We start from the raw sequence: 26,823 nt of genomic DNA, 5'->3' as shown, positions 1-26,823 counted from the left end.
TACAAACTATTATATTTTATTATTAAATGTAAACCATTAATCCCCCAATAAAGAAACTTGTAAAAAAAAAAAAAGGATACTTTTTCCTTTACATGGTCTAAGGATTACTTCTGTGTCACTCAGGGAAAGATATACATTTTACCATAAATATATTTGTATATGCATGAAACTTTGTAGAACTATAGAAAATGAAAAAGAAAAAAATCAACATAATGGTTCAGCAGAATTTGAACCTATATAGACTCAAGTCTTCTTGAAGACTCAATTCCACTTCACACTTTGAAGTCAAGGCTTCTTTTAATTTTTTGTTGCAACCCTAACAAATGAGTAACAACAAACTGCCATATGCAGACCAAACGTGTTTCTAATAGTTCTTTCATATAAAATGAATGCTGTGATGTCCCTAGAAAGTTTTTCTTTAGTTAAACACTGTTCCTGACATACAAAGTGAAACTCAATACACTGTGGTCTTTCACTGGAGATCTGGGCAGTGAGAAAGGGAAAGGGAGAAGCGCCAGAGCAAGGCCCAGGATCTAAGGCACTATGTTGTAACAAGATGGTTTGGTAGAGGCTAAGGTGTACTGACACCTCTCTTGGGGAAATGCGGAAATGCACTACTGTGATGACAATCTTGTAAATCAGTTATTTACTCAGTAAAGTGATAATGATAAGAAAAACAAAACAAAAAACCCAAAAATCAGTCAAACAACCGAAATCACTGACCTGCTGTCTTTTCTACTATATTACTACATTACCATTCCAGCCATATCCAAGTTCATTTTTCAGTATGTAAAATGATGGTTTAGTGGGCCCTCCCAGTACCTTGGTTCTACCATAAAGCAATGAAGGTAGGGATAGCCCCAGTCTCCTAAGAAAGGCTGGGGTTATCCTGCCCTGCCACTTGAAAAAGACTGGTCCTGAAATGAGTGCAGCCTGCAATGTTCCTCAGATGTGACCATGAGCTGCGAGCTCAGACCAATAGGGACTTAGAGGTTACACAGGCTCTGATGCTAAATATAAATACGTATTTATACATGGGCCCTGGAGCAGGTGGATGGAGGTTACTAGTTAATTTTATAAGAATAGGAGCTTCTCCTTGCCCTGCTCCCCATAAACAACATTGATCCATACTCCCAGCAGGGGAGAAGTGATAGGATGAAAATAAGAGGGCTCTGAACTCCAGCTCCATCAGCACCCAGAGAGAGAGAAGGAAAAGGAGAGGGTCAAATGGAGGTAGCTACGATGTTATGAGAGGCTTAGAGGGGAAGAGAGGATTGAACTAGAAAAACAAGGGGCAACTATGTATAAATGGACAGATAGTTGTAGAGAAGATGGTTGGCCCATGCCTACAACCTTAGGGGCACTGTGGTGGATTGCAACAGGGAGACTGAAGATTCAGAACTCAGGTGGTGGGAATGGTGTGGATTCAAACCCCTGTTGACACGTAATTCTGTAATATATATATTTATAAAAAGATGAAACCTTAACCTGAGTTCAAATCCTATGAATTCCTAAATTAGAAGAATATCCACATTACAAAGTGGGGGTGGGAGTGTGGTTACTTTTACTCCTAGGGGAAATTTATCAATTAAGAGTCTAAAAGACAGTTTTGATTGTTACAGCCAGTGGGGAGGTGCTTCTGGCATCTAGTGGTTGGAGGCCAGGGATACTTCTAAACATTTAAAACATAAAACACACTTTTTTTCAGGGTGTAGATAGCATAATGGTTATGCAAAGAGATCCTTATGCCTGTGGCTCTGAAGTCCCAGGTTCAATACCCTGTACCACCACAAATCAGAGCTTCTTAGTGATCTGGTAAAAGCAAACAAACCATGTTTTTGCCAAACAAGAGATTATCAGGGGGTCAGGTGGTGGAGCAACTGGCTAAGTGTACACATTACAGTGTGAGAAGATGAAAGTTCAAGCCCCCTGGTCCATACCTAGAGGGGGAAAGCTTCACGAGTGGTAGAACACGACTACAGATGTCTGTCTCTTTTTCACCTTCTCCTCTCAATTTCTGTTTCTATTCAATAATAAATAAATAAAAATGTTTTAAAATTTTTTAGAAAGGGTTTATCAAGCCTAAGATGCCATTAGGGTCAAAGAAATCCTAGACTGTTCTGATAGCACAAAAGAACAGCAGAATCAGAGCAATAGAATTTCTGAAAAAAAAAAAAGTCACGATGCTTGTTTAAGTTAGAAAATGGTGACTGATAATAATCAATTCTGCCACTATCTAAATGGCAATTTAAGATTAGCAATGATCTTTGGGAAGTTCTCCTAACAACAGCTTTTATATTTTAGATATGAAATAGATAATGAGAAGGATGTTACTCATATTTAACTTAACCTTTAAAAATGTCATCATAAAGATCAAACATCATTTCAGTCTATCAATCAATACAGTCTCTGCCAAAGAGTTTCTGGCCAAGGGGAAATATTTGTCTGACCTAGTATAACTTCATTTATTATTAAAAGATTAAAATTTATATGTGATTCTTCAGAGTCATGAAGCAATGCCCAACAAATAACTTATCAATGCCTTATAGGTATGAAATCTTTACTGAGAATTCCTGCTATTTTTTGATAAATTGTATATGATAGAGGTTGGGTTCAGCACTCAAGTGGAAAACAATTTTGTTCTGTGCTGATCTTTTTTTCTAAAAGTTTAAGTAGTGGGAGATAGAAACACATCAAGGAAATGACACATCCCCCAAATTTAGTTCTGGGGTGAAAACTACAAGGAAAAGTCTCTCACAGTCCCTTTACTTTTGAGTCATTGACAATTAGATCTTTCCCCAGGGTAGATACAGAAAATAAGCTATGGGGTCACATTGTTGATGGTAACAGAGCTCAGGAAAAATTGAGGGAAATTGCTCAAAGTAGCAAAATATATAGCTACTGGGGAAAGAAATTAAACAATTACAGAGGAATATGTCAAATATAATGAATCAATTCAAGATACAGAAAGCAAATAAATGGGCTGGGTGGTGGCACAGCAGGTTGAGTAGACATATTACCATGTGCTGCACACTTGTAGGTGTCTATCATTCTCTCTTCCTCTCTATCTTCCCTTTCCCTTTCAATTTCTCTCTGTCCTATCACATACAATAGAAAGGAGGAGGAGGAGGTGTTGAAGAAGAAAAAAGTAGTTATGTAAAAAAAAAAAAGGTGAATAAACAGTAAAATTTGCCATTAGAAATTTAAGAGTCAAAGCCTTATGGATCATTCAGGATAATTCCAGGTGCTACCATGATGCCAACCAGACTTCCCTGGACAGACAACCCCACCAATGTGTCCTTGAACCCCATTTCCCCAGAGCTCTGCCCCACTAGGGAAAGAGAGAGAAAGGCTGGGAGTATGGATCGACCTGTCAACACCCATGTTCAGCGGGGAAGCAATTACAGAGGCCAGACCTTCCACTTTCTGCATCCCATAATGACCCTGGGGGACAAAGAATAGGAAAAAAAGCTATTGTGGGAGGGGATGGGATACAGAGTTCTGGTGGTAGGAATTGTGTGGAGTTGTACCCCTCTTATCCTATGGTTTTGTCAATGTTTCCTTTTTATAAATAAACAATAATAAAAAAAAGAAATATTCTGGAGGTTTTTCAAACCCTGCTATGAACTACATTTAAGGACTTTCTTGTCTGTAGTGGAATCTGTAGGGGCACTGTCACATCTGCAGTGGGGTCCTACTCACTCTTTTTGTAAGGGTATATCATCTCTCCAGACTAATAAATGATTTTCAAATATAAATATTTTTTTCCTCAAAATATTTACAAGTTATTGAAAAATATAGGAAAAAAGAAATACTTATCAAGATTGTATGAACTGGGATTTTCATAAAATACAAATAAGTACTTCAGTTTTACTTTTAAGATTTTGACTTAGTTCTCTTCACATAAAGGAAGATAACTTCCAGTATTCCTGAAATTGCAAGAATAAATTAATTGACAAATATAAAAAACCAGATCTGAGTGTATTTTCTTTGATAAATGGAATTACTAATGTAAAAATAATTTGATATTATTATTCAGCCATAGAAAGGAATCAATAATAACTATTGCTGTATTTGTAATGATTTAGCAAACATTAAATAACTTCTATATATATGGAAAATCTGCTTCATTATAAAATAAACTATGAATTTGTTGTTGGACTTAGCATAGTGGTAAAATTATATTATGTCTATGGTTAGAATACTACAGATTATCCTCAGTAAAAGGATCATTAAATGAAAATTCTTTTCTGCATGCAACTATTTGTGAAAATATAGATATCACAATTAAGCAAGGCTTCAAAGAACTGGCTACTTTAGAGAGGAGTGGGGTAATTCAATTTTTGTGAACTAAGAGAAGTACACACACACACACACACACACACACACGGAGCAAATTATTTACTATTGTCTAAGAGTTTGAAAGAGTCATCACTGTAAAATTTTATGTGCACTTGTGATTTGTATCTCTGTGTAACTGGCACTGCCATGGAGTTATCTAAGGGTCTGAGTTCTCTATTCACATTTTGTACTGGACAAGAAAAATAGCCATTCCCAAACATATCTGAAGTACACATTTTGGTTTAGGAGCTAGGGTTCTCTGAATTAAATTAGCTTGCTTTTACTAACTGTATATGCTTAGTAAAATATTGAAATGAATTAAAAACTTTTTTTTCTTAGAAAAATAAAAACCAGAGCACTGTTCAGTTCTGACTTATGGTGGTGCAAGAGCTTGAACTTGGGACTTTGGAGCCTCAGGCATGAGAGTCTGTTTGCATAACCATTATGCTGTCTACCCTCCCCCCTAAAAACACTTTCCTAATGTGAAGAGATGACCTATGAATGACTTTTATAATTAGCTTGTAATAATGAAACTAGTATCTAGTCAATCTCACCAGGTTTTAGGTGGACATAGGCAAACATACATTCTCTACATTCACAGAAATCATTCTAGTGCATGGTTATTAACATATACATTTAGTACTTATCAAAGTCATATATGGTTGTGTCACCCCTGAAATGTTTATATAAAATACTTTTCTACTCTGGGTTTCTTAGAAATCAAAAAAAGAAAACTGAGAATTTCTAAGCATTTCAGTAATAAAAAAGAAAATTGGGTATTTAGTTCCTTGCAACTGTTCAAAAGTAGAATCATCTGTGCTAATAAGAAAATGTCCAAAACACATTGGTGAACAAAAATTCTGAATATTAAATGTGAATTTACTTACATCAAAACATATGAATAAAGATAAGAATGCTTGAAAACATTTTTAGCAGGACATGTAAGAAAGTATAAGAGTGAACATAAATATTAGTTGAACAGAGGTTTTTAAAAAATCTACTTTCTATTGGTTGACTTTTAAAGCATATGCATATATATTTGCTGGGAAATGATGAATCTGGTAGAGCACATATAATACCATGTGCAAGGGCCGCCATTCAAGCCCCCTATCCCTACCTGCAGGGAGGAAGCTTTGCCCTTTCCTCTCACTTTCTTTCCATCTCTATCAGAAAGGAAGAAAGAAAGAAAGAAAAAAAAATGAGAAGGGAAGGAAGGAAAGAAAGAAGGAAAGAAAAAAAAGAAAGGAGGGGAAGACTACCAAGAGTGGTAGATTCATAGTGCAGGCACTGAGTATTAGTGATCATCCTGGTGGCAAGGAAAATAAATTAAAATGAATAAATAGGGGCAGAGCCAAGATGATGACTAGATGGTGTGAGCTCCAAAAGGAAGCACCTTTCAACCAGGGATTTTCTGGAGAGGCACCAGGTTCCAGATGCTACTATGATGCCAACTGGACTTCCCTGGACAGATGACCCCAACAATGTGTCCTGGAGCCCCACTTCCCCAGAGCTCTGCCCTACTAGGGAAAGAGAGAGGCAGGCTGGAAGTATGGATAGACTTGTCAACACCCATGTTCAGTGGGGAAGCAATTACAGAAGCCAGACCTTCCACCTTCTGCATCCCACAATGACCTTGGGTCCATACTCCCAGAGGGATAAAGAATAGAAAAGCTATCAGGGGAGGGGATGGGATATGGAGTTCTGGTGGTGGGAATTGTGTAGAGTTGTACCCCTCTTATCCTATGGTTTTGTCAGTGTTTCATTTTTATAAATAAAAATCATATATATATATATGACTCCATATATATATATGGAGTCGAGCAGTAGCACAGCAGGTTAAGTGCAAGGACCGGCTTAAGGATCCTGGTTTGAGCCCTCGTCTCCCCACCTGCAGGGAAGTCACTTCGTAAGCGGTGAAGCAGGTTTGCAGGTGACTATCTTTCTCCACCCCCCCCCCCCCCCCGTTCACCTCCTCTCTCCATTTCTCTCTGTCCTATCCAACAACGGTAACATCAGTAACAACAACAAATAATAACAACAATAAAATAAGGGCAACAAAAGGGAATAAATATTAAAAAATAAAAATAAACTAAAATGAATAAATAACATGCATATAAAACTTTTTATTAGAACTTAACATAATAAAAAATATTGGGGCTCGGTGGTGGCTTATGTGGTAGAGTGCACATGTTATCTGTACAAGGATCTGGGTTCAAGTCCCTGGTCTTACTTGCAGAGGGAAAGCCTCACAGATGGTAGAATAATGCTGCAGGTGCTTCTCTCTCTCTCTCTCTCCTCTCTGTCTTTTACACCTTATTAAAAAGAGGCCACTGGCAATGGTGAAGCTGCGCAGTTAGAGAGCCCTAGCAATTACCCTGATGACCAAAAAAAAAAAAAATCTTAAAAATGGAAACTTAAAACCTTTCTTTCCCAAGTAAATGAATGGCATGGGGTGATATTTTACTGCTTGGGCTAGTAAAATAAAAAGGTTTTTTTTTAAAGTTTAAAACGTAAAGAGAAACAAAAATTGTCAACACTCCATTTTTTCAATTTGTCTTACTTTCTGTCCTCCCTCACAGCATTGACATTCTACTGTTGATTGGATTTAAATTTATAGCACATTATGATAAAAGCTATTCTGAAATGAGCCTGGAGAAACATTTATCTACTTTTACTCCTCATTATATAAGTAATTATTAATTTGCTTATGGGATTCTATGGTCAATTTTGAGAATAAGTAAACTGAGTCTCAACCTCTCTTCCTCCAGCGGAAAAGGCAAATGCTGCCATCACATATACACATTTGAATTAACTAGAAATTACTGGAAGTTAGCTGGTACATCTAGCAATAGGACAGGTGTGTTCCACTTGGAAGGACTTAGGAGATTTAGCAGCTGCCAAGCTATTAAAGGTATAATTTTACTTCTTATTCTATAGTTTGAATAGAAAAAGAAAACAATTGAGGCTTTTCTCCCTTTAAAAGTATAGAGAACAGAATTCTAAAGACTTCCACATGAAGAAGGGTAGAATGAAACAAACACAAAATAGGAAATAGGGATGTAAAAAAAAGTCACACAAAATGCAGGCTAGGTGTGTAACCCACAGATGTCTGTCTGTGTTGCTAAGTAGGTGAAGGAGAGGGAAAAAGAGGGAAAAAAGGCACTCATATGAGAAAATGAAAGGCAAACTACAAATTAGTAGAGTTAGTCTGAATGAACAGCTTATAACTTTTCTGGATCACAATATTCTCAATGAAATAATTCAAAAATGGTTAGGATCATCATGATGTTATCGAAAATGACTTTTATATCACCAATTACAGAATTTTATGAATTTAGATCATTCCTTGCCTTCCCCAATTTTACTCTTACCAGAAATAACTTTTTTAAAAAGATATATATTTTTTTATGTGATAAAGAGAGATAAGAGAAATAAATGCTCAGGGCTGGCCTATGGTGGTGCCAGGGATTGAACCTGGGCCTCTGGTGCCCCAGGCATTTAAGTTCTGTACTCTAATGCTATACTATGTCCCCGGCCCTATATTCTTTTAAAGCATATCTTATATGTGATCATAAAAATAAAACTTGGTCATGAAATAAAACATCTGATAGAATTTGTGGTAGGCTTATAAGGCAGAATCTTGATAAAATCAAACCATACATATTCTGATAAAGGAACTAAACTAAGAAAATGCAACTATACCAAATGCTATGGAAGTCCATTTATACATTTCTCAAGCACTAGCTGCTAGTGTTATGACTCAGAATATACCCAAAGCACTTTGATTATCTGGGAAAACATTAAATTTTCTCAAGGATTTATTTATTTACTTATTTTTACTAAGCTTAGATCATTATGCTTTTTTTTTTTTTTTTTTTACAGAAAAGTAACTGGCTCACTGCTAGTGGAAGATTCTAGACTAACTCAGGGATTCAGAAAAAGCAAATAAAAAGCAAACTGAATCTCATTTTTTAATAAAAGAATTCACACAGCTGGGTTTTGTTTTTTTTTTTAAAGGCAGGGCAAGTTTCATCACCTTTTTGAGAACTTTCCTGTTCCTCTGACCAAATGGATTCTTATTTCCTGCAATTCACTTGCTTTGCATACTTTATACCCTTACAGTCTTTTTCTTTCTAATATATCTGTTTTACTTTTCATGTCATTAAATTCTTTGTGATCTATTAGGAACAAGAGTTTGGGCATAAGTGGGAGTATCTCAAAGCTGATATTATTAACTATTGAGCTAACTATCTGAAGAGTTGGTTGGCTGGAATATGAATAGAAAGATGCATTTAAAGTAAGCAGCTCAGTCTGTGAGAAGATCAGGCAGAAGATGCTGAAACGTCAAGTACAGTTTAAACAAAGGCTATGATGTATTGAGTTCTAAGCAGAGAACTAGGGTATCTTGGAAAGAGATAGGATTTCTCTAATAACAGGAACTCAGGTCCATTAAGAGAAAAAGCAACAATGCCAGGCAGGCTGCAAGACACCGAGGGTATTCCTTATATTTTTCTCTGGCTAAATTCAAGGTTGTTAAAAAGGAACATACAGAGCTGAGGCTAAGTGACCCCAAGTTCAAAGGTCAGCATGATGAGTCAGAGTTACCAGTAAGACACTACAAGAGCTGTCCACTTCCTCCTCCCCCTTATTTTATTTCTTTATTTATTCTTACCAGAGAGAGCACTGTTCAGCCCTAGTTTATGGTGGTGTGTGTGGGGAGGATTGAACCTGGGATTCTGGAGCCTCAGGCACGAGAGACTCTTTGCATAACCATTATGCTACCTAATCCTGCCTGAGCTGTATCTTCTAAGTACTGACAGGTGTCACAGTGATTTCTTATACAAACATTATTATGTATTTATCATATTAAATTTTTTTAGTTCCCACATTTATTAGTCTCTACCTAAATTCTTAAATTTAACACTGCATTTCAAACAAAGTTTAACATATATTGTAATATTTGCCCAAAGTCAAATTCCTTGCCAATTTTTTCCACTCTAACCTCTGCAGTGTTCATACTACCATAGGCAGTCATTACCAAATATCTTTGCTCACAGACGCTAGTCTTTTACTGAGAAACCTTTTTCAACTTGGTTCTTTGAAGCAAAGGCAGTTCATATAGAACAGTTGTGAGCCAATGAGCCTGGAGATACTACAGTGGCTCCTCTGATGCTGATTTTCGGCTATTATGCCTCCAAAGAGCTCCTTGTGGGCCTTGACACCTGGCTGTAACACCCTCTGTCTGTCTTTGCAGCTGCTACATTCAGACCTTGTGGTCATTCTGATACAGTGGTTTTCAGTGAAGGCTGAACATTAAAATCACCTGAAAAGCTTTTGCAGCCTACTCATGTGAAAGTCTCACTCCAGAGCAATTAGATCACTTTGAGGGTGTGAGACAGATATTTATTTTTAAAGGTTTATTTATTTACAAATACTTTATTATACTTGATAGGACAGATATAAGTTGAGAGGGAAAGAGAAGGGAAGGTGAGGTAAGAGAGAGAGAGAAAGAGGGAGAGAGAGAGGAAGAAGAAAAAGTTGGGGAGGGAGGAGAGAGGGATGGGGAGGAAGGGGGAAGAGGAGGAGGGTAGGGAATACCTGTAGCACTACTTCACTGTTCATGATGCTTCCCTCCATTGATGGAAAGCACAGGCTTGACGCCATGTCATTGCACATGGTAGCCAAATGCACCACTCTTGGCTTCTGGTATTTAGTTTTAAAGATTTTATTTATTTATTAATGAGGTATATAGGAGGAAAGAAAGGACTAGACATACCTCCAGTACAAGTGCTGCCGGGGACTGAACTTAGGACCAATGCTCTACTGTGCCACCTCCCAGACCACACATTTAAAAAAAAATTATTTATATATTTTGTTTTGTTGCCCTTGTTTTATTGTTTAGTTATTATTGTTGTTGTTGGATAGGACAGAGAGAAATGGAGAGAGGAGGGGAAGACAGAGTGGGGGAGAGAAAGACAGACACCTGCAGACCTGCTTCTCTGCCTGTGAAGCGACTCCCCTGCAGGTGGGGAGCCAGGGGTTCGAACCAGGATCCTTATGCTGGTCCTTTGGCTTTGTGCCACGTGTGCTTATCCCGCTGCGCTACCGCCCGACTCCCTCAACCACACATTTTTAAAATTAAAAAGTATTAGGTAATTTCAATGTGATGGCAGGGCTGAGACATCTGCTATAACACAAGAATTAAGACCTTCAGGACTTCTAGTGTCCTCTTTCATCCCAACTCCTGCAAATAAACTGGAATTTCAATGTCTAAGAGGACAACCCAAACATAGTTTTTCACAGTCTCACTTAGTCCTTCACCAAATTAATTTTATAGCATGTCCTCTAATTTCACTTCAATTCTTACACATACTCCATACATTTATAACCTCAAGTTGCTAAACAAAAATAGCAAACAAATTTCCTAGGTTTATATATCATAATCCCAATCTATTAACTTTCCTTACAGTATGACATTATACTGGGTGTGGGTGGCTGACCACAACTTTGCAGAAAACCTTGATTTCCTATGTAGACTAGTGTTCACCTGATCTCATGTCTTTTCCAATCTAATTGATTCATATGGTAATTCCAGTGACTACTCTGTCAGTACTGCAAGTCTCTTTCCATCTATCACATCTAGGGCACTGGTATGCCCTGGATGCTGAGATTAAAGAAACAAAAAACCCAACTGCATAACTATGCCAAATACATTTTCATAATATTAGTACAGCAGTTCCCAAACCACTCAGGAATCCTATACTATGACTCATATGAGTTCCTATTCTTACTATTATTCTCACAAGTATAGCAGTGGTGTCTGTTCTTCCTGTCTTACTTCCTTGTCCCTTATAATTGAAGTGAACCTTTCTGTTTTGGTGAATATACAGGTATCATGAATTTGTAGATATTCATTCTATCAACTTAACTGAATTCTCATTCACACTTACCTATCTGACAGAGGTATTGCTCTAAGTTGAACACTGTTGACATTTTGTCCAGAAAATTCTTTGTTGAGGGTGAATATCTTGTGTACTTCAGTGTTTACTGACTTATGTGACCTCTACATACTAGATGCCAATAGAATCTTTCTCCTTGGGAGTCGGGCTGTAGAGCAGAGGGTTAAGCGCAGGTGGCGCAAAGCACAAGGACCGGCATAAGGATCCCGGTTCGAGCCCCGGCTCCCCACCTGCAGGGGAGTTGCTTCACAGGCGGTGAAGCAGGTCTGCAGGTGTCTATCTTTCTCTCCTCCTCTCTGTCTTCCCCTCCTCTCTCCATTTCTCTCTGTCCTATCCAACAACGACAACAACAATAATAACTACAACAATAAAACAACAGGGGCAACAAAGGGAATAAATAAATAAAATAAATATTTAAAAAAAAAAAGAATCTTTCTCCTTGCTGTTGTGATAATTAAGAAACAGCTTTAGTGGTCTGGGAGGTGGCACAGTGGATAAAGCATTGGATTCTCAACCATGAGGTCCTGAGTTTGGTCCCTGGCAGCACATGCACCACAGTGATGTCTGGTTCTTTCTCTCCTCCTATCTTTCTCATGAAGAAATAAATTTCTTAAAAAAAAAAAAAAAAAGAAAAAGAAACAGCTTTATAGGTAAGGTTTCTGCCTTGTCATGTGCACAGACCATGTATGGGCCCTAGCAACACATGGGGAGCACTACAATGGCTGTGGAAGACATACTGGTGTTGTGTTACTCTCTCCCTTTCTCTGTTCTTTGGTCTGTCTTTATCTAAATGAAATGCCAGTCAGGAGTGGTGAAATTATGCACATTTCTAAGTATCTTCTAGGAGGTAGAACCACTGCTCTAATACAAGACTAACTTAGCAACCTGTCTTTCTGATAAAACCTTCCAGTTCCTACCAACATTCATATGTTCTTTATTATCAACCTGAATCTGTCCTTTGCCTCTGCCTCTACAGTATATATTTTTACATTTCATTCTAGTGTTTTTAAAAGTCATTCCTGGAGCCAGGTCTCTCTCCAGTCATTGATGACTTTTATTTATTTATTTATTTATTTATTTATTTATTTACTTATTATTATGTATTTATTTATTATTGGATAGAGACAGAGAAATTGAGAGAAGGGAAGAAGAAACAGAGAGAGAGAGACAGATACCTACAGCCCTGCTTCACCACTCATGAACCTTCCCCTCTGCAGGTGGGTATCAAGGGGCTTGAACCTGCATCCTTGCATACTGTAATGTGTGTGCTGCCTGCCCCTATGACCTTTATCTTTCATGTAAAAATCTAGGGATGAATTCCATGAATTCACTTAGAAAGAAGTCATTCCACTTTTCAATCCTTGTCACATTAGTAGCAATCCTTAGTATTAGTGAAAGGCACCATGGCTCATTGATTACCAAGTGCTTAAACATTAGTGATAGGCTTTTTTGGCACTATTGACTATTCCCTCCTTATATTTGGCTAGAAGGGTACTTCTTCATTCTGGCTCTTTTCCTTTAATTATTCTTCTAAATCCTTTCCTCTTTCCTTAACTATTTTTTTTTTTTTGAGTCCTAGTTTTCAAGTGGCATTCTAGTCTTTGCCGCCATTTTAGAATTTTCCATTTTCCCCTGGGTTATCTCTTTCATTACAAGCTTAACATTACTGATATAATGTAACGACTATACCAAAATCCTGCCCATTTTATTCTGAAGTCCTACTTTCTCTCAACTCTCTTTTTGCTTTCTGACTCTTCAGTGAATATTGAGAAGAGCATTATGGATATGAACAGACCCAGGCACTAAAACCAAGGTTCTCACAAATTACAATTCCTTATCTTTATCTCCTGAAATCTTTATTCTTTTACAGTTTCTGTGGTTCTACTATTTCCTTAGCTATATAATAAACCAGGGTCCCTAGCATAGTTCTGATTTCAATTTCACTATTCACATCCACTAATTATAAAACTCTGGCAACTTTATGTTATGATCTTTCCCCTCTCTTCCTAATAGTTCATGCTTTTATCTTTAATTTCAACAAATTCCTAACTAATCCTGTCCTAGGCTTTATCTAGCTCTAATCCAACCACTATGTTATCATTAGAATGAGGATGCTTTTAACATTCAAATCTGGCTTGATTATCATCTCCAGGGGAAGCTTTTTGTTTGGAACAGGAAATCTAAGTATCTTAGTAAATAACACTAGGCTTCATAGCCCTCATCCTGAATTTCTCCAATTCTTCTTCCCATTAGCTCCCAATACACAAATGATACAAACCCAAGTTATTCCCTCCTCCGACTTTTTTTCCCCCCTAAGAGTGCATTCCTGTTCATTTTATAAGTCTTGACTCCAGCATGGTCTCCTCTGGGAATGCTTCCTAGACTTCCCTGAGGCAGACTTAGAGGATCATTCTGTGATCTCAATGTGTGATGTCTGTATCTTTTTTTTTCTCTCTCTTTTATTATTTTGGATAGAAACAGAAACTCAGAGGGGTAGTAGAGATAAAGAGAAGGAGGAAAAAGACACCTGAAGTATTTGTAAAGTTTCCCCCCATAGGTACTTGTGTTGATTTCAGCCTAGAGTTTCTAGAATGGACTGTAGGGCTATCTTTAAGTGTTAAATGTATATTGGTTCTCACTCAGACCAGTTAGAACATTTTCTTTCCAACTTCCTTTGTAGATTTCACTTTAAAAAATGAGCTTCTTGGGGACAGGCAGTGGTGCACCTGGTTAAGCACTTACATTATACAGTGTGCAAGGGACCAGGTCTGGTCCCCACTTGCAGGGGGAAAGCTTCAGGAGTGGTGAAGCAGGGTTGCAGGTGTCTCTGTCTCCTCCCATCAGAATCTCTATCTTGTGCACGGTAAAGGGTAAAGTGTGTGCTCAACCCGTTGTACTACTGCCCAGCCTATATAGTTTTTCAGTCTGTTAGATGAAGCTGCCTGCTTCTAGGTCAAGGTTACCTGTTCACCTTAAGCTTGTCAAGCACAAGAGCTCTGTCTACTCAATCTTGTTTTAGTTAGGATTAGTAAGAGTGCTCAGCAGTAACAGGTTAGTTAACATTCAACAAATACTGGTGAGATGACTGATCTATGCTAGATTCAGCTTTGAAAAAATTAATCACAATGTGGTATTTGTGGGGAAAAAAAGGCTCATGGAGGCAAGAAGGAGCAAAATTCTTTAGTCTAAGGCAAAAACTAATGTCACACAATACAACTTTAATAAGTAACATATATGATTGTATAGTGCATACTAAAATTTTCTACCAAGATACTACAAACATTCGAAATCTGATATCCTTTAGGAATCTGATGGTGCAGGCTAAAAAAAAAAACAACATGGCTCATATTTACATTTACTTTCACCTGATAACATTTCAGACTACTATCAAGTAAAAGGATTTTTGCAGGAGAATAGAAAATCTTCATTTTGCATGATCTAGTGATCCCTGGAAGAACAGTGTACTGTTGGGAAGGAGGCATGATATCAGTGTCAATATCACAGTATAGAAGTAAGTGTAGAACATCACACTTAAAAGTCTAACTTAAGAGTCACAAGTTCCACTTGGAAGCTTCCTCAACTCCATGGGGCTGTATATAATTTAGAAGTGCACTATGATCTCTCTTAGCTTATGCAGTTTTTTTTTTATCTGAAACATGGCTATTACAGTCACTCCCTGATATATTTCACAATGCTGATGTCATTATCACAAAATATAAAGTAAACAAAGGATATAAGCAGGGAAAATAAAGCAATATTTTATCCAGATTGAGTGAACATCAAAGTAGATAGTAATACACAATCATGAAAATATTTACCTTTTGAGTAGCAGAAGAATGCTTTCCTATTTTGTTTTTTTCTTTGGGTGTTAAAGTAGGGGATCGCTCTTTTATTTCTGGAGGCAGTTCCTGATAAAGTGCTGGAATTTAAAACAGATTTTATACTATCAAAATGAGAAGTACTGTTCTATGGAGGAAAACACAACTATGAGACTGAAGACACTGATGATCATTTCCTTGTTGTCACAGTAAGTGACAGCAAATTTACCGTTACGGTGAATCTTAGTCTTACATACTAATTATCAAAAGAACGCAGTTTATGTCTAAGAGGTTTTGCTCAGCACTATTCAGAACTGATAATATCCTGCTGCCCTTACTATGTGGCAATGCAGACACTTATTTTACTTTATGTCAATACACATCAGGAATCTCTGTTATATGTAGCTTTCTATGAAGGTATACGAAGGCCATCAAAGACAGGTTTTGCTCTCAATGAGCTTACAATCTGGTCAGAGACAAATGTATTTTCAAGAAACAGTAAGATGAAATATTGGACTGGAGGTGCTTGATGTTATTGTGCATTATGTGAGGTGCTGCGTGGGTTCATAATCCCTGTAATGTACTGAAAAAGAAAAGTGACATTCTTTGCAAAGAGAAGTAACAAAGAAAAATTCCGATGTCAGAATGGCAAATGCTGTAAGTATAAAGAGTAGATATGTCAGATTCTGGAACAGATAGGGTTTCCTAGGCAAAAATATAGAGAAAAGATAATTGGAATGGTATGATATAAATTAGCACTGGGCTGGACCTATACAAGACTCTACATGTATAGTGCTGAATCTAAGCTCATGACCTACATAATTTAACTTATACATAGCGTTGACCTAAAAAGTAATGCCCAAAACTGATTTTGATCCATACTCAGGGTGGGGGAGAAATGATAGGAGGAAGATGACTAGAGGGCTTTGAATTCCAACTCTATCAGGACCCAGAGAGAGAAGAGAAAAAAGGGAGGGACATCTGGATGTAATAATAAGTGTATGTGTGACTTGGAAAGGAAGAGAAATTAGGGGTAAAAAAAAAAGGCCAAATATGTAGAAATATAGGCAGATGGTTGTAGAAGTAACAGTTGATCCACATCTGCAACCTTGAGAGAACTGCAGTAGCTTACAATGGAAGGATTGGGGATCCAGAACTCTGGTGGTGGGGATGGTGTGGAGTTGTACTCGGTATCTTGTAATTTTGTAAATCAATATTAATTCAATAATGAAAAAGAGGTAATGCACAGAAAAAAAAACCCTCAAAACTAAAAAAAAAAAAAGTAATGAGGAAATTTTAAAGGACTAGAAAGAAAATCTACTTTGGTTAAATGACTTGGACAACTCTGAGCAGAAAGGAATTGCTAAAATTCACTTTATAGAAATTCCAAGATCATGAACTATACTAGCAGGTTTTGCAGTTTGGATGACTTTATTATTAAGTTTATCTGTTATTGGGAAGGATTTTAGGAGTGATTAAAAGACGCTGAACATTTTTTTTTCTTTTGTAGCGGTTTAACACATAAATAGAGTAAGTTCTCTTTAATAAGGGATAACAACACTTTTATTGTACTGTTGTCTTAGAGGACATGACTCCATCTTGAACAGTTGGTAGGGCTTCTGTTCATACATAATCTATACTGACTTAGATGTACTGATTTGTATAGGTGCCTTCAGATAAAGATAAAGGGACATTTCTCCTACTGCTTTTAGAATAGAACATACTTCCACTCCCTCCACCTCCCATCCCCTAATGTTAAGGGTGGGGGGCGTTAAATTTAGGTAAAACATTAAAATGAAAGATAAATGATAATATCCCTCTTTAAGGAGAATATTACATTGCTATTTTTTCAGCAAATTGTGGGGTTTCTAGCCTTTAAAAGTTTTTTTTCAAACAGGCAGTAACAGATATTGTAAGAAAACAATTATTCCAGGATACGAAAGGAGTTATTTGACTGCTGATGACATGAAATTAATTCGTGTATACAACCATCTACTGTAATTTATTTGCTTCAGAAATCTCAGTATTATAAAAAAATTTCTATTGTACTTTAAACCCATTGTAGATCATATATTTATAACCCCTTAAAATTTGCAAGTCTAAGAGGTTATTTTTGCAAATTAGATTCTGAAAACACTATATTTGTATACTGTCATATGATAAATAGTAAAGTGTCTTCCGTTGTATCTGCAAGAAACAACCATTGCAATGGCTACTAGTTAAAATTACAAGTAAGTTCCATGACTGTGCATGCATGCTCTTGATCTTGATCAAAAGGTATTCTTGCTGAACTGCAACTGCAGATTCTGCGGGAAAGACCACACTGGGAAGGGAAGAAGAGTCTTGGATATCTGAAATGATCTATAACCCAAAAGTGCTGAGCAAAGGGGAAGGAAGAGGGAATTAGTCTGTCCTAAAATTTCCTCCCTCCAGTGCTTAAGTTTCTCAATTATGCATCTTTTTGAAAATGTAGAAATGTATTTTCAAATAGAGTTTGAGCTCTAAGTTATTCAATGCTCAGAGAAGAAAATCAAGATTGTGGCACAGAGGTAACTAGGAATTCTGTAGTTTTTGATGTGTTTTAACTTTTTTTGGGTGGGTGGTGAGTGGAGAAGTTTGAAAGCAGCAGAAGCTAAGCTGCAGATACAGATACAGAAAGGACTTAGATGGGGTAGGGGGACATCAGATTGAGTAGTGATAAGGCACCAAAGATATACAATATTATCCAGTTTTCATTATTCATGAAGAAATTTTGTGGTTGTTGGAAAAGTCATGATGTATTTTTTCCCTATTTTTCTATGCAAAAATGTGTTATGACTTTTCTAACAACCCAATATTTCTTTTTTTAATTTCTTCTCCTCTCAAAATTCAGAAGTTAGAAATCAAGAGTATTTTTGTTGTTGTTCTGCCATAGGTTGGACTAAATTGTTTTCCTAGGCTAACCTGAAAACCAACTATTTAAAATAATTTACATCTCTATAGAAACAATGATGTAACAATAAATAAAACAAAGTATATGCCTAAGGCTGTTGCGCTCCATTTTAAATTTGGACTATCTGGCTTTAGTTTTTCTGAAGGAAAGATTAGAGGTTACAGGACTCAACTTTCTAACTTTATAGAGGAAACAGGCATATCAACATTAATTTTTTTGGGTGAAAGGGTAGATAGCATGAAAGTTATGCAAAGACACTCTCATGTCTGAGGCTCTGAAGTCCCAGGTTTAGTCCCTTGTTCCACCATCAATCAGAGCTGAGCTGGGCCCTGGTAGGAAAAAAAAACAAAAAAAAAAAACCATTCATTTTTGAGGTGGGATGAGTAATCAGTTTTCTTGACCACTGAGTATTGTGCTTCTTTTTCACTACACTTACAAAGTTAACTGCTGATAGAAAGCATTCTCTTGAAGAGTGTGAGTTTATTTTTCTTCTTTCATCATGATAGTTGTTTATTTTCAAAGTTCTCTTGTTCTGTTTTCATTTTTTAAGACCCAGTTGTTATACATCTATAGGTTTCAAGCACTCCTATTTAGAAGTTTTCTCCAGCTCGTTTCTTTTCCTTTTCATAAATGAGGGCTTAATTTACTTGAAAATGAAGTAACTGAGAGTATTTTTGTTTTTAGCAAATAAAGGCTAGGACTGTGGTATACAAAACCAAAGGAAAACAAACAAACAAACAAACATTGGGAGCTTGTTAATGTTCCTGTCAACTAAGGAGCCACTGTAACAAGAGCATAGTTAGCATGATTGCTTGACATGGGTGGAAGAGAAAAGGCACTGAAGAAGGTGAGTAGTTAGATGGTCAGGTTCCCTGGGAAGAGAAGTCCACTAAACAAATATTCCAGAAAGATAGTAATCTTTCTAATGAATAGTGCTCCATCCTCTATTTCCACCATGAGTATGAAAGGTAATACCCATTGGTAAACATATGCAAGTTACAAAAACAGTAAACTAAAGGGCAGAACATGATAAAATCTTGGACTATCAGTTATACCATATTAGTGAACCAGGAAAGGAGCATAAAACTTACTTTCACTAGCCACATGATTAGCTGGAAAATAACCTTCCTGTCCCTTTCCTATGCTGCCATACCACCAGTCTTCATTATCTTTGAGAAACACTCGGATAATGTCTCCGCGATGGATGGTTAGTTCATCTGATCGATTCGCTGTGTAGTCATAAAGAGCCACTACCTAAGAGAGAGATAAGACCACCACAGCTTTATCACAACTGTACCACAGAGAAAACCCCCAACATTCACTTCCTCTTGCAGAAGAGCAGCTGAAACCAAAGCAGTACTTTGGTAAGTCTGAGGCTGTCTCAAGGTTTGCTAATGGGATCATGGGTGGTGGGAACACAGCAGGAGAAGCAAGATAAAAGACCGTGGGATTGAGAAATGGTTAAGAGCATTCACTACACTAAGATTAGCTTCAAAATAGCAGATGTCAATTTTTAAAAAGTAAATAACTTGTGAAGGAAATAAAGCTCACACACCATTCATTTTCTTAAATATTGTCTTATATACCTTTAGATCTTGTTCTCTAGGCTAAGCATATACATCTGAAAAAAAGTTCTTTAGAATGTCAACAGTTTTACACAAAGCTCAATGGACCAACCTGATTATATAGCTCTCTTATGATCACTTGTCTTATTACATGTCTTCTCTGAGAGATGTTGCTTCACAAACACAATTTAAGAATATTTTACACAAACAATCTAAATATTTTGGCTACAGTTTAGAATGCCCACATAAGCTTATTTTCACTAAACACAAACTTAAAATTCTCTTCAGGGACAAAGAAGTCACTATATTTGTTTTACTGTTGAAAACCCAAATCAAAATGAGCAACAATGGCTGCACAAGCATTTTAAGAATCCCTCACAAGAGTTACAGAGGAGGCACACCTCAACACATTTTAGATGTGATGCATTTCCTAAAGTAGAGTGTAACAAGTATACTAAAGAATGAACTATTCCTACTTAAGTGGAACTTGAAATTCTACAGATCATACGACTGTGTAAGTCAATAAATATATTTCCTTGCATTTACGTTGAGTACGGACTCATGGGTTTATTCACTTAAAAAATACTGACTAAATCATTAAACCCCATTAAAATAAAAAATTTAAAAAGTAGTGACTGAAACTGTGATAAGACTAGTACCGAGCCTCATTTAAGTACTGTAAAATAAGGGGTAACTAGACATTAGTCAGTTGAAAAGATGGAAAATACGTTTCAGGCTGAACATACCTATGTGTAAAAATCCATGGAAAAGCACAGCAAAACAGTTCAATATGGAGAGAGCCTGGTATTAGAGGGGAACCTAAAGAGATGGAGGACGGAAAAATCTATAGAAATTAACAGGTGCCTGATTATGCATATTTCAAGAGTTCAGACTCTTAATATGAGAAATGGTAATGCAGAAATGTAGAAGGGGCTTCTACATTACAGTGAATATGATAATGTGAAGCTCAAGGACCAGCAAAAGTACACTGGTTCGAGCCTTGGTTCCCTACTTGCAGAGGGGTCGTTTCACAAGTGGTAAAGCAGGTCTGCAGGTGTCTTTCTCTTCCCCTCTGCCTTCCCCAGCTCTCTAAATTCCTTTCTGTGCCATACAATAACAACAACAAAGGGAGAAAATGGCCTCTAGGAGCAATGGATTTATAGTGAAGGCACCAACCCCCAGCAATAACCATATAGGCAAATAAATAAATAAATGAATAAAAATAAATAGATAATTAAAAAATAAATAAGTGAGCTTAACTGGGTATGCCACTGCCTGGCTTCCTCCTCCTTCTCTCCCCCCCTTCCCTCTTTATTTCTCTATCTCTATCCAATATATAAATAAACTATTTTTAGAATGGGTTTCCATAACAATTTTTCCCCTTTTGTTGCCCTTGTTGTTTATCATTGTTGTTGTTATTATTGGATATCATAAAGAGAAATGGAGAGAGGAGGGGAAGACAGAGAAGGGGAGAGAAAGACAGACACATGCAGACCTGCTTCACAGCTTGTGAAGCAATGGCCGCCCAACAGCCGGGGACTCGGGGCTCAAACCAGGATCCTAAAGCCGGCCCAATGCTTCGAGCCATGTGTGTTTAATCTGCTGTGCTACTGTCTGGCTCCCTTCCATATAATTTATAATTTTGGGGGGGCACTTTCAAAATTATTTAAAAATCATTTACAATGTATATCAATATATTAACTAGGAGATCTTAATGGAGTTAAACTGTTGCCAACTACGTATTGTAATAATTTAAATTTAAATTTTAAATGCTACTCATACACTTTCTGTTGTACTGTTATATCGCAGTCCCAGTTTATAACATGCTATGCAAGATGCTTAAAGTGTATCAGTTTTACTAATGCGATGTCATATTACTAATGTAAAAGTAGAATTTTAAACTTTTCCCTTTTTCTCTTCCTTCTTCAGACTTCTTCCCCTTTGTTTTCCTACCTGTCACTATCATAAAAGAGGAAAGCTAGTTAAGAGTGTTCTGAATGACTGCCACATTCTAGAAACTATGCTAGCTGCTTATCTTATCTGACCTAATCTTTATGACAATCCTGTGAGAGTACATATTATTATAATTTTATAAAGGAGGAATTAGAAGAATAGAGATATTTAATAACATTAAAATAAAAGAATCAGCACTAAGTCAGCTTCTCTTTCTCCTTCCCCCACTATCGAACAGAATACATGTATAGGCTATCTAGTCTAAAATGAAACATGGAGGGGGGAAGTAGTAGAGGAGGAGGAGGGACAGAAGGCACTAATGCATCTTGAAAGATCTGACACATTTTAGGATAATAGTCAACCGTCTTCATCTACATTCTTAATGACCAGAGTCATTCATCAAGCTGTTTTGCTTAATATGTCAATACACCTGAGTACTTTTCTCCTTTTTTCTGTGTTTCAGGTGGGTTCATAATCACTGGGGAACTGGCAGTTCAGTTAGTATGGCATCTACACTTCACCACCTTCCTGCAGCTTTCTCCTTACTCGAGTTGATTATCTCTAGAATAAACAGTGAAAGAGAAAGTTTCTCTTAGTTGTAGGCTACCAAATTTGAGGTGATTTAGGAGCCCCTACTCCAACTAATGCATGTGAATTTTACATTCGCTAATGTTGAATTCTCTTATATTCCTTTTAAGTAGGTTGAAACTTGGGCTGGTGAAATAGCTCACCTGCATAGTGCGCTGCTTTGTCATGTGCATTTCTTTTCATAGACAAACCATTTTCTGTTCTCTTGGAGTTTGGAGAGACCTTTGGCTATATGGTAAAATGTTTCAGGGCTTGTTATTTTGCCACTATTGATATAATGAGTAGAAAGTACATACAAGAACAATTAACTGAAGCAAAAAAAAGAGACATATTAAGACATGAAAACACCTCCTTTAAAAACCTTTTGTTATTTTATTTTAATGAAATAGAGACAGAGATAGACACAGACATACCAGGGCAAGCACTACTCAGTTCTGGCTTAGGGGGATTGAACTGGGGACTTCAGAGCCTCAGATATGAAAGTCTTTTGCATAGCCATTATACAGTTTCCACTGTCCCAAAAGAGGTATTTCTTTGTGAAGATTTCAGAAAGACTGAAGGGACATTAGATAATAACACAATGTGTATAGTTAAGTCAGCATGTTCCTGTATTTATTGAACTACTTTTATGTAGTTGTAACAAGATATGACTGTACGTCCTTCCATCACTCCAAAGCTAACTTTGTCAGACAAAGTAAGGATTACAAAAGCTGAATAAGGGCATGAGACTGGCATACTTTAATGATGACTCTTTAGTCATTACCAGGCCACCTCATCAGCTGGGGCCCTAGTCAGGCAGTCCTGGGATTCCTACACAGACATGATGGGCCTGGACACCTAGCAGATCCCTCTCACTACTGTCACTGGTCATTTCCATCAGGAACTGCATAGTGGACCCTCTGTGGGCCCCTATGGGACCTGGCCCTTAATGTGGAATGTGGATCAAGCAGGGTAGGGAGTGTTCCATTCTCCGAAGGGAGGTTGGATAGCTACTGTGCTGTCTGAGTATCATCATCTGAGGATGATGGGTCCTGAATGTTCCTAGCCATGATCATGAAATATGAGCTCAGACCTACAGGGATGCGGAGGTTACATAGGCTCCTGTGCTGACTATGGGCCCAGATCAAATAGATGAGGTTTATAATATTTATATACTTTTTCCATATTTGGGAAATCTCTTTCCTGACCCAGCTTTCTGGTCCTTTTTCCAACTATGACACCATCCCCACAGACAATAACTTAGGTCAGCTGCATATTAGATGTCAGGTGTAGGTGAAAACTACTAAAATCATGGGCCCCTTGGAATATACCTAAAAGAGACCTACTAGCTTTTTCCAAAACAGAGACCCCAAATATTCATCTGCAATATTTATGCCTTTAGGTTCATGATAGTCAATAGTTTGTTTTGCTTTATATCTTAACTCTTTTTTAGCCACCAGGTTCCAGATGCTACCATGATGCCAACCTGACTTCCCTGGGCAGATGACCCCACCAATGGGTCCTGGAGCCCTACCTCCCCAGTTCCTTATCCCAATAGGGAAAGAGAGAGACAGGCTGGGAGTACGGATCGACCTGTCAACACCCATGTTCAGCCGGGAAAGCAATTACAAAAGCCAGACCTTCCACCTTCTGCAACCCACAGTGACCTTACTCACAACCCACAGTGTCCATACTCCCAGAGGGATAGAGAATGGGAAAGCTATCAGGGGAGGGGATGGGATATGGAGTTCTGGTGGTGGGAACTGTGTGTTGTAGTGCCCCTCTTATCCTATGGTATTGTCAATATTTCCATTTTATAAACAAAAATAAAGGTATGACTATAGTTGTATTAAACTATGAAACCCTTGCCAGACTGTATGTAATCCTTTCAAAAACAGCAAAAAAAGCTAAAACATTTACAGTAAGCTAGGATTTCAGATGCTTTTTCTTGAAAGGTACAGTCATATCTTTAATTTTATTTTTATAAAATAAAAATTTTTTACTCAATCTCCTGTAAAGGTTCACTACCCTTTAATAATCATTCACAGTAAACTGTTTTTATTTACTTTAATATAAATTTATGTATATTTTTGTCACCATCGTGGCTTTGCTGTTGTGGGGTAAGTTTTAAAGACAGAGAGAGATAGGGATTGGAGTCAGAGAGAAAGGCAAAGACTCTATAGCACTGAAGATTTCTCCAGTCCCCACTCATCTATTTTAAAAATTCATCTGAATTTATGGAAGCATACAAGGGAGGCATCAGTCACTGATTGAGATAAAGGTCTGATACAACCACAGTCTTCCCATCCAGCTGTGCTACATAGTCCTAGGATATATTGTTTATTCTATATGGTGACAGTGACAGTGTAGAAGTGAGAGATGCTGGGCAGGAGATCGAGCAGCAGGGATAACAGAATTTGCGTATGTGGATGTGTGGGAGTTTGAGTTCAAGGTATTGTGTATGCTTAGGGTGATGTTCAGGTTCTGTTTCTCAGGCTAATAACTGTCTTCCTCCTTTTTTTTTTTCCCCTTAAGATGCTAGGTACATATTCTAGGGAGATGTTATTGGTATACTTCATGAGCAGGTATTTCTTGCTCATAGTACCAAACATCACAAATTCGAGCATTAGTAAGCCAAATATCCAGTGATGGTCTCCCCAACCTCTGGTGGTGTGGGGGAGGAATCAACTGCTGCTCAGTGTAGCAGGATGGCCTTATATCCGCAATAATTATTTTACAAGTGAAGTATGTTAAGAAAATCTCCTTTCTCTATAATGTTAACTAAGGGATACTTTGTTTTTATTATTAAAGGACAAAAGAGCAGCCAAAAATTTTAATGGAAAAACACACTTAGGAGGTGTGGCTATGGAGCAACAGAGGACAGAAGAGAATCTCCCCTAAAACAACCAAGACTGACAATTAAACAGACCTCATCAAACTTGAGTTGTCACATCCGCAGAAGCAGTGTAGCCACTGTGGGTCCTCCAATGTGGTTTTGGATGAGAAGGGGCGTAGGATTGAAACCAAGTACATAGAAGGTGAGAGCGCCAACAACAGACAACACCATTTTGCCTCAACTCAGAAGCAGTCACAACAACATACAATGCTGAGGGTGAGAGCGGAACCTCTGAGCTTTTCATTCATAATCCCAGCAGAGTTAGGATACTGAACTGTAGGCAAAGGCAGACACAGTAGCAGGGGAAATATCTGAACAAAAGCTGTCTGGTCTGTCCCCAAACTAAACTATGGAAAGGCAAATTGTGGCATCTGGCAACTAAATGGTAAATTAAATCCTGCCTCTCCAAACAGAGCTACCACCTTGCAGGTAACCCCAGACATTTGATTTCAGGCTGGAATTCTACAGAAAAGCCATAGATACACACTACACAGAGCATAGAAAGAACTCAAGGATATAACAAGAAATATTACCCCAGCGTCCAGCAACCAATATATAAAGTGAAACCTAGTAATCATAACAATAGTACCACCTGGGGAGTCGGGCTGTAGTGCAGCGGGTTAAAGCGCAGGCGGCGCAAAACCAAGGACCGGCATAAGGATCCTGGTTCGAACCCCGGCTCCCCACCTGCAGGGGAGTCGCTTCACAGGCGGTGAAGCAGGTCTGCAGGTGTCTATCTTTCTCTCCTCCTCTCTGTCTTCCCCTCCTCTCTCCATTTCTCTCTGTCCTATCCAACAATGACAACAACAATAATAACTACAACAATAAAACAACAAGGGCAACAAAAGGGAATAAATAAATAAAATAAATATTTAAAAAAAAAAATACACAGACCCCCATAACAATAGTACCACCTGCTGGATAAGTAGTAACCAGCACAATAAATATGTAAACAGCAGAGAAACTGCAAAAATAAAGCCAAAAATATGATAAATCATATAGATAGAAATGAGACAGAAGGACTTTGGGAAATTGTAGAAATATAGGTACTATCAGAGAAAGACTATAAGGAAACTCCAAGAATCTACCAAGAATCTAGGTATAGTGTGGAGAAACACTTTCTAGAGCTGAAAGAACATTTCTCTAAGGAGTTAGGAAACGCAAAAGAAGACCTCCGAATAAAGTTCTCTAATAAATAAGAACACAACAGAAACAAGAAAGAACAGTAAAATAAAAGGGGTGGGAATTAATGGACAGAATGATACTGTTAAATGTTAATCAGGACCAAATTTAGGTATGTTAGTTATTATACTTATGCTAACAATAATACAAAACACAGGACAAAGATCTACAGAAAGTACAAGTGAAGTCAGTGAGGAAATAATCATAGAAACCTGTCCACACAAAATGACAGACAGATGCAAATGGGAAATGAATCAACAATGTAAAATAACCTCAAAACAAAAAAAAAATAGAATGGATATAAGTAAACCACATATATCAATTTGAATATGAATGGCATCAATTTAGATGTCAAAAGACTTACTGTAGCTAAGTAGAGTAAAGAATAAGATCCACCAATTATGTCTCCAGGAAACACAGCCCAAAGAAAAGACAATCAGAAGCTTAATACAAGAGATTGGAACCAATAACACAGAAAAAGGGACACGTACAGCTATTCTGTTTTTAGATAAAATTGATTTTCAGGTAACAAAAGTAAGCAGAGACAGGGAGGGACATTACATAATGGTCAAAGGACTAATGCAACATAAAAACATAACCTATATAAATA

At 37.4% G+C, this 26,823-nt stretch overlaps 1 protein-coding gene across 6 annotated transcripts in view; it reads right to left on the bottom strand.

Moving 5' to 3' along the window:
• Positions 1 to 26,823, bottom strand: part of AHI1 (Abelson helper integration site 1) — a 270,191-nt gene that overhangs the window by 112,129 nt on the left and 131,239 nt on the right. For 4 of the 6 annotated variants that reach the window (XM_060190404.1, XM_060190403.1, XM_060190405.1 and 1 more), the window contains exons 21-22: positions 19,142 to 19,304; positions 15,119 to 15,219 (exon numbers count right to left, since the gene is read on the bottom strand). The exons of 1 other annotated variant lie outside the window; for it this stretch is intronic. In XM_060190404.1, the coding sequence (XP_060046387.1) occupies positions 15,119 to 15,219; positions 19,142 to 19,304 (264 nt within the window). Of the gene's footprint in view, positions 1 to 15,118; positions 15,220 to 19,141; positions 19,305 to 26,823 lie in introns of those variants that run through there. One more of the 6 variants, XM_060190407.1, reaches the window with a different exon arrangement.

This window comes from Erinaceus europaeus, chromosome 4 (genome assembly GCF_950295315.1).
Source record: "Erinaceus europaeus chromosome 4, mEriEur2.1, whole genome shotgun sequence".
Classification (NCBI taxonomy): Eukaryota; Metazoa; Chordata; class Mammalia; order Eulipotyphla; family Erinaceidae; genus Erinaceus; species Erinaceus europaeus.
Note: the sequence above shows the minus strand (reverse complement) of the source record. Positions and strands in the feature narration are given on the sequence as shown.